Here is a 16,448-nt window from a genome sequence, read left to right on the forward strand (position 1 = left end):
CAGAGTTGTAAAACTCCAGAGATGTGTAGGCCACCATACCAAGAGGACTAGAGCAAAGTATGAGGTATCACCTGTCTCTGTGGCACTATGATACTGTCTTCACTCTCTGACTCCTCACTACTATCAGAACCAGTCTCTGGCAAATTGGCTTCAGATGTCTTGTGGGGAGGACCTGTCTTGGCCTGGAGGGTCCCTTTCCCTGGAGACACCTTAGTGAGGGTTGATGGGGTAGAAGTTCTAGTTGCTGGTGTGGCATTGGCCTGAGGAGTCTTCATGGATGATTTTTCCTAAGATCATAAGGAAAGAAGACAAAAGGGAAAGAAATCTGAGATTCATATCGAGTACTTGTTCTCTGTAGCCTTCCCTGAGCATCAAACAACCAACCCCAACAGAGACATAAATTGTACTGTAGAGCTGCATGCCTGCAGGGCTGACTAGACAGTAGCAGCTTAGACCCCGGTACCAGGGGATTGGTGGGAGGCATCACCTGTCCCTGTGGTGCAGAGGCATCTTCATCACTCTCTGACTCCTCACTGCTCTCAGAACTAGTCTCTGGACTTTCAGGTTGTAGTGCCTTGGCCTGGAGGTTTGAAGTCACTGACTTACCAGGAACAGAAAGAGCCCCTTTCCCTGGGGATGCTTTGGTACCAGAGGCTAGGACACTTTTAACCTGAAGATAACAAATATTAATTTAATCACCACCTGTGTACAAATCACTATAAGTCAACAGGGATACAAGAAAAAAGGAAAAAGGAGGAAGCTAATATGAGGTAAGGAAGGAGGAAGAGAATATTTTTGGCTGGGAGTGAGGAGTAGAAGATATGTAGGAAATTCAGGGAAGATTTTGTGAGGGAGTTGGTGCATGAACTGAGCCTTGAAGAAAAATAAATCACATAATGGTCAACATCATTGTTAACATTTATGTACAGCCTACTATGTGCCAGGAACTGTGCTAAGCACTTTTTAGAAATATCTCATTTGATTCTCACAACAAGGTAGGTGCTATTATATTCCCACTTTCTAAATGGGAAAATTGAGGCAAATAGAAGTGAAGGGATTTGCCTAGGATCACAAAGTTATTAAATGCCAAAGGCTAGATTTGAAATCAGGTCTTCCTAAGTCTAAGTCTGGTGCTTTGTCTATACCAAGCTGTCCCACTGAGAACTTTGAGTGAAGAAAATAGCTTAGCAATGCAGTCTGGCGGGAATGCAGGGTATTTGAAGAAGAAAAATGCAAGTAAGGATGAGATAGATAGTTTGGAACAAGATTGTAAAGCCTTAAATGTCAGACTAAGGAGAACTGTATTTTATAATAGGGAGTCACTGATGGTTCTTGAGAGGGGGAATGACAAAGTCAGATGTGTGACAAATTGTTTTTTTAACTATGTGAAGGATGCACTTGAGCTACCTTCACAAATGGTGTTACTCAAAGAAAAAGAAATGAGATGAGTAAAGAATTAGGTAGTTCATAGTCTGAAACCAAAGGGTCCACACATAGGAACTCCTAGAATTTCTGATTGGAAAGAAAATGTGACAATGGAGAATCTGACCTACTCTGAAGTGCACCTGGATCTTGCCCTCATGGAAACACTCTTTCCACTTTGCAGTTAGACCTAGTGGCAGAAGTGTGATAGAAAGGTCTTTTCCCTTCAGTCCTCACGTTTGCTTGAAATAATGGAACTTCAATTCAAATGAACATTAATCAACAGCTAGAGATGCTGATCAAGACACTAGATAAAGTGGGACAGACTAAAGAGACATAAATGAACACGGAGCATGGTATTCAATAAACTGCAAAATCCCAGCAACTGGGGTAAGGACTCACTATTCAATTAAAAACTGCTGGGAAAACTAACAAGGAGTCTGGCAGAAATTAGGTAGAGATCAACATCTCATACTAATATATCTCATATCAAGATAAGCTTTTCATGGACACATAACTTAAAAAGGTGCTACATAAACAAATTAGAGAAAAAAGGAAGACATTACCTTTCAGATTCATAGACTAGAGAAGTGTTCATGACCAAGTAAGGGGATAGAGAGGATCTCAAAAGATAAAATGAACAATTTCAGTTGCATAAAATTAAAAAGGTTTTGTACATATGAGACTAATGTGGTTAAAATTAGAAGGAAAGGAGGTAATATGAAAAAATTCTCTATAATAAGGTTTACTGATAAAGGTTTCATATCCAGTTAAGGAACTAATTCAAACTGGAAGAACAAGAGCCATTTTCCAGTAGATAAATGGTTAAAGAATATAAATGTTTTCTTTTTCTTTTTTTAATATATAGTTGTCAAAGACAGAAATCCAAGCTATCAAAACCATATTAAAAATGTTCCAAAGCATTGGTAATTAGAGAAATGCAAATGAAAGCAATTAACTTTCTACTTCAAACCCTTCAAATTAGCAAAGGTGAAAAAAGAAAGTGCAAAGGTTAGAAGGTTTGAGGTAAAATGGACACAGTTGGAGCAACTGTGAATTAGAACAGCCATTCTAGAAAGCAATTTGGAACTACGCCCCTAAAGTCACTAATCTGGGCACATCCTCTAAATATTACTAGGCCTTTAATATATAATGCTGTAAGAAATGAGAAAGGAGCTGAACCATAAGAACAATTTATGGAAATACAGGAAATTAAAGAAACTCTGAAAGATTTAAGAATTATCAGTGCTATAACCAATGCTATTCAAGAGGACTAATATGAAGCTACCTACATGTCTTGACATAGGGCTTTGGGAATTGAGGAAGAAATTGAGATATTCAATTTTGGACATGACTAACATATGTTGATTATATTTATTTGTTACAAGGGCATTTTTTTTTTTGGAGGGAAACAATGGATAACTGATTAAAAGATATGAATAGACAGTTTTCTAAAGAAGTAGCAAAAACAATATGAAAAAATGGTTGATAATTCATTCAATAAGTATTTACTTATTAAGCACCTACTATGTGCTGGGCACTGACTTGATCTGACTCTAAACCAATAATTAGTGAAATGCAAATTAAAGCAACTTTTATGTTTCACCTTATATCCATCAGACTAACAAAGATAATAAAATAGGAAAATGACAAATGGTGTTGGGGCTTTGGGAAAATATACACTATTCACTGTTATGTATACCCCAAAAGGTTATAAAACTGTGTATATCTTTTGACCCACTCATACCCCTACTAGATCTAAACCCTAAAGAGAGCAAAGAAAGAGGAAAAAGATCTGTGTGTGCAAAAGTATCTAGAACACCTTTTTTGGCAGAAGCCAAAAACTGGAAACCCAGGGACTATCCTCCTATTGAGCAATGGCAAAACAAATTATGCTATATGAATTTACGATATATTATTGTGCTACAAGAAGCAATAAAATGGACAATTTCAGAGTAAACTGGGAAGATCTTTATGAACTGAAGTAGAGGGAAGTGAGCAAAAGTAGTACAATTTACAAAATATTTTAGAGGAAAACAAATATGAAAGACTTTGGAATTTGATGCACCCACAAGTCCAGGAGACTGAAGATGAAGCATGCCACTTTTTTCCTGTCAGAGATGAACTTAAAATGCAGAAAGAGACATATATTTTGGGAATGGCCCGAATGTGGGGATTTGTTTTGCTAGACGATACATGTTTATGGTGAGGGTTTTGGTTTTTGAGGGTTATTTTTCATTTTATGTGTGTATGTGTGTGTGTGTGTATGCATCTTTAGTGGAAGGGACAGATTATAAATGCATAAGTAAACTTTTTAAAAAGGAAAAAATGTTAGGAGAAGGGATATTGGGACAGAAATAGGGATTAGTAATAAGGATACAAAAAAAATGTGGAATCATTACACCATTGAAGAGAATATAAAAGTTCAAAAGGAAACACAGAAAAATGAAGAGTTTGGAAACTGCTATGTAGAATTTATTATATTCTTTTTAAAAAGCTGGCTGCAAATAACAGATCTGAGGTTTCATGTATAATACATTTTTGCCCGTACCTCTGTTATCAATGTCTATGGAAATGCTCTTATTTGATGATGTCTATCAAGTACAGAATAATCAAATAACACTAAAATTATAAAAAAAAAAATGTTTTTTTATAAAACCCTTACCTTCTGTCTTGGAGTCAAAACTGTGTATTGGCTCCAAGGCAGAAGAGTGGTAAAGGTAGTGTGTGTTTGGAATTCAGGGTGGTGCCATTTAAAAGTATCTTACAAACTTCCTGTGGACACGTGGGGACTTTGAGACTACATTCCCCATGATCCAATGGGTTTCTGGTTTCAGACGTGGGGACGTCAGACATCCCCCGTATAGGGTGGCTTAAATTCTGAGGTCGGGCTTGAGACTCTCTCTCGGGCAGGGGCGGTAACTTTGAAGAGTTTTTACCAGGTGCGTGGTCTAATAATTCATCTCTATCAGCATGGCAATTAAAATATTAATTTCTCTTATACTATCAGTATTTATCATTTTTAATTGTAACAGTAGGCAATGTGGGTCAAGTGACTTGCCCAGGGTCACACAGCTGGGAAATGTCTGAGGTCATATTTAAACCTAGGACCTCCCGTCTCTAGGTCTGGCTCTCAATCCACTGAGCAACCCAGCTGCCTCCTAAATTTAAAAAAAAAAAAAAAAGCTACATCATTTATGTACAGAGTAATGTGTTTGGGCACTGAGGAAGATACAAAGGCCAATAAAAGGCATGTCCTCTGGGCCCATGAGGCTTATAGTCTGGTATGGAAGCTTAGAGATAAATGTAAATAGCTACATGGAAGTTTAAATATATAACTATATGAAATGTGAATAACTATATGGAAACTTATAGATAAATATAAATAACTATAAATTGCCTAAGAAATTTGTGAGAGATTAATAAATTTGCAAATGGGAAAAGATCATGGAAGACTTCCTGGGAGAGGCAGCATTTGAATCAGGGTCTTTATTGTATCATAAGAAACAACAAACAAAATAATCATAAAAAAAACCCATAAAGAACTTATATGAAATAATGCAAAATGAAGTGAGCAAAACCAGGAGAATCTCATATACAGTAATAGCAATAAAGCACAGTGATCAACTTTGATGGTCTTAACTATTATCATCAAAGCAAGGATCCAGGACAACTCCAAGGGAATCATGACAAAAAAGGATAGTCACTGCCATAGAAGGAATAGATGGAGTCTGAATGCAGATTGAAACAAACCTTTCTTCATTTTATTTCCTCCATGAATTTTTCTTTGGTGAAAACAATATGTTATATGATAATATATACATAACCTATATCATACTATCTGCCTTTTTGGGGAGGGGTTGGAGGGGGAGAAAAGAATGAGACACAGATTTTGGGATATAACTAATGTGAGAATTTGTTTCTCTTGGATAAGCATATTTATTTGAATTTATTATATATCTATAACTAATCATATGTATGATATCATTATTATATGTTATGTTACATATATATTTTAAATGGTAACAAAAAATAGGGCAGCATTTAACAGTTAGGGATAAAAGGCCAAATTAGGGGATAAATAAAAGGAACATAAATTTTATACTGGTGAAAGTGTAAGGAATCCATTGGCCTAAAACAGGTGAGAGGAAGCAGTGTGAAAAGACTGTCCCAATTTTCAAGCATCCTAATACACAAGGCTGGTTTAAATTAAACTTCTGAGTGTTGTGTGTGAGACTGTTTTATGTAACTTATGGCTTACAGGTGCATAATATTTTGTGGTTACAAAGTACTACATGCATAGATGTTTCATTCTGATGCCATCACTTTGAGACAATAAGTCTTTCAAATACCTCATCTGACAAATGGATAAACTAAAGCTTACTCCAGTTAAGTACCTCATTCATGGACACAAGGAGAACAGGGAATGCAAATCCAGTTATGATGATTTAAAGTTTTCTACTACACTAGTCTGAGAAAATGAAGGTATAATGGATCAAGGCAGGACTTGTGGAGTTAGGAAGATCTGGGCTTAAATCCCACCTCTGACATTTACTATGTGGTGACAAGCAGGTGACTTAAACTCTGGTATGAAAAATGGATTATGGGAATAGAAACCAGGAACTACTATATTTGGTGAGGCAGGAGTTCTAATCCTAGGGTGGCTCTCTGGATTAAAAAAAAAAAAATCTGTTTGCTGATCACATCAAAATTCTCAGCTATCTTCCTTCCTTCTTCTCCACCCCTCCACTAAAGAAGGCATCACTTGGGGGGGAGGGGGGGAAATATATATATATATATATATATATATATATAAACTAAGTCTTTTGTGTTTGTTTCTCAGTTCTTTCTTTGGAGGTTGACAAGTTATTCTTCAAATATTAATTCTGTAGCTGTATATAATGAGAAAGGGGCCATAGATTTCTCTAGAATGCCACAAAGAAGGTTAAGAACTAACTCTTGGACTAGGTAATGTGATGACCAAAAATGGATAAAAACAGGGAGAGAATGACCAGAGCTCGGACACTTACTCAATGTAGAGGATAAAAGAGAGAGGAGAATGCAAGAGGCGATGTGGACATTAAGACTGGGTCAAACTCAGAGAATGATGGTGCTATTAACAGAAAACAGCAATCGAAAGAAGAAACTGGACAGAAAGAGGACTAATTTAGTTTTGGACACACTTGAGTTTTGAGGGGCATGTGGAACACATACTGGATGGTCTGTAATATTTGGAAATGTGAGTCTAAAACTCCAGACAGACCAGAATCTATACAGTAAAACAAAACTTGAAATTATAAGCAAGTGGACAATATTTCCAAGGCAGAACAGGGCCAATTACAGGACATTATCTCTACTAAGTGGGTAGAAACTCAAAGAAGGAGCAGTGAGCTAGATAAAAAAGATGAAGTAAATAATATTATGAGAGTCCTGCGTCAGAGTGTTAGGAAACATTTTGCCAGATGTTGTGGCACCTGCCTATAAACCCTACTAACGGGAATGCTGAGGCCACTGGAGCTTAGGCTGGGGAGTTCTAAGTGGTAGAATTCGGTGTCAGCACTGAATTTAGCATTAATAAGGCAGGCCCTGGGATCACTGGGTCTCTAGGTTGCCTAAGGAGGGGTGAACCTGCCCAGGTTGGAAATGGAGGTCAGAGGTCTCCTGCCAATCATAAAACTGTGGCCACCTGAGTAGCCCCTGGACTTCAGCATAGGACACAGACACCCAGGCTTTTTTTTTTTTTTTTTAAGCCCTTACCTTTCTGTCTTAGGAAAGTATTGTATTGGTCTGTATTGGTTCTAAGGCAGAAGAGCAGTAAGAGCTAGGCAATGGGGGTTAAGTGACTTGCCCAGGGTCACACAGCTAGGAAGTGTCTGAGTCCAGATTTGAATCCAGGTCCTCCTGTCTCTGGGCCTGACTCTCAATCCACTGAGCCACTCAACTGCTCCTAACATCCAGGCTTTAAAAACATGTCAGTTCCCCAATTGATAAATGGGCAAGGGACATGAATAGGGCAAATCAAAACAACTCTGAGGTACCACCTCACACCTAGCAGATTGGCTAAAATGAGAGAAGGGGAGAGTAATGAATGTTGGAAGGGATGTGGCAAAATTGGGATATTAATGCATTGCTGGTGGAGTTGTGAACTGATCCAACCATTCTGGATGGCAATTTGGAACTATGCCCAAAGAGCTCAAGGACCCTTCAATCCAGCCATAGCATTGCTGGGTTTGTACCCCAAAGAGATCATAGATAAACAGACTTGTACAAAAATATTTATAGCTGCGCTTTTTGTGGTGGCAAAAAACTGGAAAACGAGGGTATGTCCTTCAATTGGGGAATGGCTAAACAAACTGTGGTATATGCTGGTGATAGAATACTATTGTGCTCAAAGGAATAATAAACGGGAAAGACCTCCAGGAATTGATGCAGAGTGAAAGGAGCAGAGCCAGAAGAACATTGTACACAGAGACTGATATACTATGGTAAAATGGAATATAATGGACTTCTGTACTAGCAGCAAAGCAATGACCCAGGACAATTCTGAGGGATTTATGGAAAAGAACATTCAGAGAAAGGACTACAGGAGTGGAAACTGCTTGAACACATGGGTTGATGCAGACATGGTTGGGGATGTAGACCGGAAAAGACCATACCAATGCAACTATCAATAATATGTAAATAAGTCTTGATTGATGACACATGTTAAAACCAGTGGAAATATGCATTGGATATGGGGGTGGTGGTGAGGGGAAAGTAAAAACAAGAATCATGTAAACATGGAAAATTTTTCTAAAAAAGCAAAATGTTTAAACAGAAAAAAAAAAAACAATCAAAAAACCATGTCAGAAGGGTCATGGAGGGTAAAAGACTGAGCAAAGGAGTCAAGAATTGATGATTAGGAAGTCAGTAGTGGCTTTGAGGAGTTTTAGTTGAGTAAATAAGTACTTCTGTGTACAGATTTGACCAAAGGTCTGTATCACTCTTCAAATTCTGTGAGTAGTAGGAGTATCCAAAAAAGTGAGTGGAAAAATGAGGAATTAAGGGGCTATTAAAGTCTACTTTTTGAAGAAGTCTGGGAGTGAATACGTCTTCTGCTCTTTCTATTATACCAAACTGATTTATCCACATTAATGCTGGAGGCTACAAGGTGTAGAGGACCAGCTTTAAAACTAGGAAGACCAGAGTTCACATTCAGGTTCTCCCTGTGGCATATAGTGGGCAAATCATCTAATTTCTCAATGCTCTGGGCATTTCCCTAAGACTATAACTTGCAAAGAAGGGGCTGACCTGAAGTTGGAAGACAGTGTTTCCTCACCTAGGAGTTCCCTATTAGGAATGGTTTCATATCCTTGGAAGTGAAAGGTAAAGACATGCAAGAAGTTGAAAAGGAAAGCATAGTTTGGGGGATATTTCTAAATTACTAGGATAGTTAAGCATATTTCTTAGTAGAGGAGAAAAGCCAAGAAGACCCAAGCTGCAGGAGGAAGAAGGGACAATGGCTAGGATCAAATCCCAAAAGAAGAGAGAAGGCAGAGCATTCAGTCAGAGGCAGAGTATTCAGTTTTGGCTGTGAAGAGGGTCACCTTATCTAAGGTGAGCAGGAAAAGGAGCGAAAGGCAGGTGAAGGCAATAGTTTTAAGTTGGGGAGGAAGGGAGCTTTAGGAGTTCACATGAGGATTTCAATCTTATAAATAAAGAAGGGAGCAAAGTGGGAAAAGTTACACTGGGCTTCAGGAAGGAATATGAGAAACAAATGAGGTAACAAATACTTTAAGAGGGAAAGCTAGGTGGCTCAGCAGACTGAGAGCTAGACCTGGACACAGGAGGTCCTGGGTTCAAATCTGGCTTCAAGCATATCCTAGCTGTGCAACCTTGGGCAAGTCACTTAACCCCCACTGCCTAGCCCTTATCTCTCTTCTGCCTTGAACTAATATTTAGTATTGATTCTAAGAAAAAAAGGTATGGCTTAAAACAAAACAAAAAAACCCAAGTACTTTAAAAATTCAGAGGAAGGAAGTTATTACTCTGTTCTCTGACTTCCTAAGACTAGTTTCCTGGCCTGAGCACTCTCTCTTAATTTGGCCTTGATAGCAGTACCATTAATTTCTAGAGCAGGAGTAAGCCAGTTACTCTCTTCTGGGAGGCAAGGGGGTCTTGATGGTGACATTTGGGGTGACAAGAGCCTCTTTCCCTCAAGAGAAGTTGACCTAGGGAGCTATCATTGTTGGCTTTTTCTGAAGATCAGTGACAAGGAGGGGACAGGATAAAAGGGAGATCAGGAATCTAAGAGGACTCTAAACAGGGGGCTAAAATTGCCCTTTCTGTTAGAAAGCATATTTAGAGATGGATATTGGGACCAAGGAGATAAGTGAGTCAAATTCCACTCCTACTCCCAGTCAAGTAGCTTTGCTGGAAAACAGAATTGGTTCATTTGCCTGAAGACTAAGAGTCATACAGGCCGAGAATAGGCCATACTACCTGGGGATGGGCATGGTTCATACCTAAGCTATGTCCCAGGTCTCACCTGTTTCTGAAGCTTTGCATTCTCCTCTTCACTTTCTGACTCATCACTGCTTTCAGAAGTCTCCTCTGGCTTCTGGTTCAAAGCTGCCTTTGCAGGAACTCCTAAATTTGGCTTGGAGGATGGAGTGACGGCTTTCCCTGTGGTTGGAGTGGTCTTGCCCACTCTCCCTGGTACTTCACCGAGATGAAGAGGCTTTTTCACTTCTTGTGCCTGGAACCATGAAGGGGAACCCATAGGTTCTGGAGCCAGAAGGGACTTTTGGGACCACCTAGCCCAACCCATGCATTTTTACAGATGAGAAAACTGCGACCCTTGAGAAATTAAATGACCTGTTCAAGCTCATACAGCTAATTAGTGGGAGCACCTTTGGGACATGAACTCAGTCCTTTGATTTAAATTCCACTTTTTCCTCTAAGCTACGAAAATGAGAGTAGTGGAAGTAAATAGTTATTTCACCAGAACCCTTGTAATGAAAACTCACCAGGTAAGAAAACTTATAAATGCTTCCCTTGGGGTTAATGTAGAATGAGGAGGAGAGACACTTATTGGCATGCTGGAGCTTTCCAAGGAGCTGTCCAGCTTTGAATGGCTTCCTGGGTATATTCCCTAATCTCTGAGAAGCTAAAGCTATTCCTTTTCCCTATGGACCTCATGGTAGCTTTTCAATAAAAGTTTCCACTCCAGTTTCACCTGAAGTTCATTATTATTTTTTCATTTTAATTTTTTATTATTACTTTCATTTTTTTTAGAGAAAGAAGATATAAAAAAATGCTATCTCAAACTCAAAGGGGCTATCCTTCAACTTCCTATCTGCAACATTAAAAGGAAAGAGGAAGCCTCAGGACTCAGCTTTTATTGATTTGGGAGTATATTCTTCTTGACCAAAGTCTTAATTGATAATCAAGCTACACCTACACTAGCCCTACCCACCTCCCCCCCCCAAGCCTCACCTGTCTCTGAGACTGTGGAGCATCTTCATCACTCTCAGACTCGTCACTGCTCTCAGAAGTCTCTTCTGAATTCCTGTCTTTTGTGGTTGGAGGCTTAGTCACTAACCTCCTAGGAGATGGGGTGACTACTTTCTCCTGGGACCCTTTGGTAGGAATTGAGGCAGCAGAGTTCCCTCTCACTAGGGCAGAGTTTCCCTGGGGAGTTCTCACTGCCTGTTCCATCTGATCAAAGGAGACACAAAAAAGAAAGAATAACATGTTAGTGGCCCAGTACAGTGATCTAATTGGGTCAGGGAAAATATGCAAAAGTAAAGATCAGCCACATATAGTACTGCATTATTTAGATCTAAACAAATCCTCCCACCACTGTTCTAGTTGTCTACATTAGGCTCACTGAAATTCCACAGAAATCACTCAAGATCCAGCAACAGCTCCACTGTAGCCTGCCTATAGGAGACTAGGGCATCAATAATAATAATTAAAAAAAAAATCAAACAATTTCTCATTCTGATCACTTGATACATGATGACCCTGTTAATCTAAAATGTAAGGGACTAGAAAAAGTCACTTAGAATTAGATAGGTTTATAGTACCCAATATTTTTATTATAAAGCAAAAGATCATGTAATTAGCAAAGGAATATACCAACAGCTTTGGATTATTTGCCATTTTGAAGACTATTTAAACTGACTTATGCTTTTACTGTAGAGATCCACACCAGCAACAAATTCAACAAACGTTTTAAAGTGACTATACAGAATATCATCCTAGATGCTAAGAAAGAGGAATATTAAAAACAAATAAGATATGGCCCTGCTGCCTAGGAGTTTATACGGCTGGGGGAGATAAGAAAAGACAATAGTCAAAAGTCAAACATCTGTATGCTACATCTTATAGATCTGGATATTTCCCCCTTCCAAAAAACCAAACATTAAATAAAAAAATAAGTCATAAAGCTTTAACATTTCCAAAGGAGCCTTATGTGACCTTATCATAGATAAAAGGAAGAGGCCAGACACCTGTCTTATATGTCTCACCCATCCTTTTATAACCCTCAAGAGGGCAAGTGGCTGTGTATGCCCCAGAGAGCTGAGCACAGAATGGGTACTTAATATTTATTGAATAATTATATAAAACCCTAATTCCATAGGTAGTTGGGGGGACTGGTTATTATCAATACCAGGCTACTGGGGCAGGAAGAGGGACTTCAGGAGGGGAAGGGGAAGGGAAATGTGGAAATCACCTCCATGTCTGTTTCATCAGTTGAGGAGTCCTCACCATTGCTGCTGCTGCTCTCTGTCTTCTTGTTTGGAGGCACTGGGGCTGGGACATGAGGAAGATATGAGATAGATGCCTGCTCCTGCCTCACCCACCCCCATCATAGCAGACCCTGCTCCCCCTGAGAAACTATCACAGAAGCCTGGAGAGGCATGAGGGGCTAAAATATGAATGATTATACAGCTGCTCTATTCTTTATGCACCACAGTATTTGCCCATAGCTGTTTCCTCATATGCAAGAGTTCAACTGATTGAACTAAGTCTTAAATTTCATGAACTATCATGATAAGAGGCTGTGCCTCAGACTAGCAGGCATCAGGTTGTGTCAGGTATGGAGTCAAGAAGAACTGAGTTCAAATCCAGCCTATGGGTATGACTCTGGGCATGTCACTTCACTTCTGTTTGTCTTAGATTCCTCAACTGTAAAATGGGGATAATAGCATCTACCTACCAAGGTTGTTTAGAGGATCAAATGAGATATTTGTATAGCACTTAGCACAGTGCTTGGCACGAAGTCTGTGCTATATAAATGCTTATTCCTCTTATTTCTGTACCTGTCTTCCATATAAGGTCTTGCATACAGGAAATGCCTAATAATGACTGAAGGGACCCAAAACAAACTGTCTCTTTCCTTAGCCAGTGGTTTGCCTACTCCTTCAGGGGTGGTAAGGTGTTAGACAGTACTACCCCGTTCAACAGAAAAGGAGACTGAAGCAAATAGGGAAAACAGGAAGGAGTGGGGTTTAATCTCAGAGTTCCCTTTTAACTTGTGGTCACCTAGTCCAACCTTGAACCCCATATGCAGGAATTCCTTCTCCAGCATTTCTGACAGGCATTACCTCTTCCCCTACTGCCCCCAACCCCAGTAAGGTTTAGGTGCTCAACTAATCCCCATTCCACTGGGCACATGATTTCCTCAAGGGCTCTAGCTACTAAGGTTATAAGCACATTATAAACCCATAAAAAGGAACAAGATGCTTGTGGAAAGTATGTGGGAGAAAAAGAAAGATAACTCCTCCTACCCTGACAAGGAAAAGATATAATGGACACAGAAAAGATGACTCCTTCTGGTCCTTTTATTTCAAGAATGAGAGCACAAGCCAGCCTCCCCCTGAACCCAGGTATGTCTCAACAACTCAAGAGATGACAAGGGAAAAATCCTCTTACCAGTTTTGGGAACCGGCTTAACAAAGGCGAACTTTTTCTCACTGTTTGAGGCCAACCTATTGCTGGGGGACTGTGCTGCCTGCTTTCTGGGGGCTGCTGGGGATTTTTTGGACTGGGACTGCACTGATACAGTGCCTGGCTTTCCAGAGGTGTTCTGTGCTTCGAGGGGGTCAGGGTGTGATGCAGAGGTCACCACGGTCTTACTGGTTCCTTTCTTATTCTTCGTCTACATAAGAAAGAGAAACAACCATAATCGCAGATAATACACAGGAAGAAGAAAAACCTAGAAAATGTCCTGGGTTTTTCTGCAACATTCATACTGATTACCAGGATGAAGGAACGTTTGACCTGGAGAAGCAGGGACTTGTGGACACTGAGGAATGGGAGGAGGGATAGAGAAAATGACAGCACAGCTACTGTTTAATGTTCGAACCCGATGATATTATGAGAAGAATGCCAAACTTGGGAGCCAGGGAACCTAAGGTAGGTTAAGTCCTATTTCTGATTAGTTGTATGACTAAATAAATCTTTTAAAAAGATCCTTGCCTGACCTTCATTTTTCCTTATCTACAAAATGGGAATGGTGATATTTATACTACCTCCTTCACAGGGTTGTTGTGAAAGAGTCATACTATCAAAGTGCTATAGACTTTCTATTTGGTCCCAGAAGTCTGAAGAGGATCAGTTTTAGACCTACAAGGCCCCTCAAGTCAACTAGTCTAACCCCTTCCATTTTGTAGATGAGGAAACTGAGGCAGAAAGAGGCTAAGTGGCTTGTCCATAGTTACAGAGCAAGAAATTAACCTCCCCGCCAAGATCTGCTTGAGATCTAGCAACACACATCACCCTAGGAACGTGGGCAACCCCCTTCCATCTCAGGCAGATACAAGCTTCTTGTCTTCCCCTGGACACAGAGTGAGGGTACCACTATCTGGTGCAGTAATGAAGAGTTCTGATTCGGGCTCCTCTCTCATGTGGTGGGCTGAACTATAGTCCCCTGCACAGCTGCAATCACCAGCCAATCCTTCAAGAGGGCATTTTCCTTCCTCCCCCAACTAGGTCATGCAACTACGCCTCTTCACAGGTCTGTCCTCCTTGTTTGTCTTCTGTACTGAGCTCAGACCTCTGCTGTTATTAACTACTTCTGTGATCTTGGAAAAGTCACTTAAAGCTCTTTCAGCCTCAGTTTCCTTATTCGTAAAATGAGGGGAGTTAGCCTAGATGGCCTCTAAGGTTGACTCTATGATCCTGAGTCTCAAATCACTCAATGGCATTTATAGAGTGAATGAAGCTGTGGTGTTGGTATCTGCAGAGGTCTAGGGGAAACTCTGAAAATGACCTTTCTCTCTTCATTGGCAATCTCCAGCCTTGGGGCTTCTAATGCAAAGAGGACCTCAGGGTTCTTGAGGCCAAGCTCCGACAAATCTCAGGCCCTTTGGGATAAGTCCCTCATGTGCCCAGGGGCATAATGAAGATCTATTAGTACCACATAACACAAGGGTTTGGTGAGGAGAGCTAGTTACTCTGCAGGTGGGAAAGGACTAGAAATAACAAAGGGGCCATGCCCAGGATACCCATATCTGCCCCAATAGGAAAGTGCTGGGGGGGCTGGGTAGAAAAGTGACAAAATGCCAAATCAAGGCATCCCCTGGTTCAAACTCATATATGTTATGACAGAAGGTTTTTCCTGAACTACTTTCCCATACTCCCAATTCACCCAAATTCTGTCACGGGGGAGGACCCAAACTTTAGGCAGGAGCTGCCCACTGAGGCACTTTTCTATTCTAAGGTTTTGTAAATCTGATGCTAATGACATGCCTGGACAACATTAGCCAGGACAGGACCTCCTGAAATCCTCATCTGGATGCCTCCTGCCACTAGCCCAGGTACAACTACTGCAACAAAGGAAATAGTTTCTAATTAGTTTCTCAGTTCTAAAACTGAGATCTGCCACATGACTGCCCTGGTTGTCTTCCTTATCCATAGATATGGGCAGAATGATACAGCAGAAAGAGCACTAGATTTGGTAACAGAGGACCTGGGTCTGAATCTGGGCTCTGCCACTTATCTGAGTGACCCTGAACCTGAGATTCTCTGGATCTCAGCTTTATCTTCTAGAAAAATGAGGTTAAGTTTCCAGGGTCCCTTCCAAGGTATAAATCTATGATCCAATAATCTATTGTCATTGCTCTGCTAAAAATCCCATTATTTATTAAGCAAAGTCCATATTTCTCAGTTTGATACCTCTCCATCTTTCTAGTGTTAACTCATAATATTCCCTTCCACATTAAGCTATTCCAAAGAACTGGAATATTTGCTTTCCTTCATATTTATCTATCCCATTTTCTTTGGCTTCTACTCATATTGTTCTATACAGCTAAGATGTCCTCCCTTACAATCTTTACATGTTAAAATCTTACCCATTCCTTCCAAATGCCACCCTCTACACTAAAGCCTTCTCTGCTATTCCCAGTTAGAAATACCCTTTCCTTTATTAGACCTCAATGCACTTTGTACTTCTCTCACTTTCTTTCTCTTTTTTTAAAACCTTTACTTCCTGTCTTAAAATCAGTTCCATGTATTGGCTCCAAAGCAGAAAAAGCAGTAAGGACTAGGCATTGGGGGTTAAATGACTTGCCCAGAGTCACACAGCTAGGAAGTGTCTGATTTGAACCCAGGACCTCCTGTTTCTAAGCCTGGTTCTCAATCCTCTGAGCCACCTACCTATCCCAACTTTGTATATCTTTACAGCATTCTGTGCTGCATTAGTCATCATACATCATGTAATACTGAATATCTGTGCATGTGTCATACACTTGGTTAAGCTATAATACTCCATAAGAGTAAGGACCAAGTCTTAAGTTATCTCTCTCCAACAGTGCATGGCCATGCTATGCATACAGCAGGCATTTGTGATTATTAAATGAGGGGATGAAGATTTTGATAATGGAAGCTTTATAAGAAAAGGTTTCTGGAAGGTCCATATCCAGATCTCTTCCCTTCCTCTCAATGACATTTTATTTATTTTTTTAAAACTCACACCTTCCATCATAGAATCAATACTGTGTACTGGTTCCAAGGCAGAAGAGGAGTAAGGGCTAGGA

General features: G+C 40.0%; 1 protein-coding gene across 1 annotated transcript in view; it reads right to left on the bottom strand.

Moving 5' to 3' along the window:
* Nucleotides 1–16,448, bottom strand: part of TCOF1 (treacle ribosome biogenesis factor 1) — an 86,160-nt gene that overhangs the window by 49,864 nt on the left and 19,848 nt on the right. Inside the window, exons 2-7 of the mRNA XM_044659860.1 lie at nucleotides 13,345–13,570; nucleotides 12,143–12,222; nucleotides 10,900–11,121; nucleotides 9,950–10,159; nucleotides 488–670; nucleotides 72–287 (exon numbers count right to left, since the gene is read on the bottom strand). Of these exons, the coding sequence (XP_044515795.1) occupies nucleotides 72–287; nucleotides 488–670; nucleotides 9,950–10,159; nucleotides 10,900–11,121; nucleotides 12,143–12,222; nucleotides 13,345–13,570 (1,137 nt within the window). The remainder of the gene's footprint in view (nucleotides 1–71; nucleotides 288–487; nucleotides 671–9,949; nucleotides 10,160–10,899; nucleotides 11,122–12,142; nucleotides 12,223–13,344; nucleotides 13,571–16,448) is intronic.

Source organism: Gracilinanus agilis, chromosome 2 (assembly GCF_016433145.1).
Source record: "Gracilinanus agilis isolate LMUSP501 chromosome 2, AgileGrace, whole genome shotgun sequence".
NCBI lineage: Eukaryota > Metazoa > Chordata > Mammalia > Didelphimorphia > Didelphidae > Gracilinanus > Gracilinanus agilis.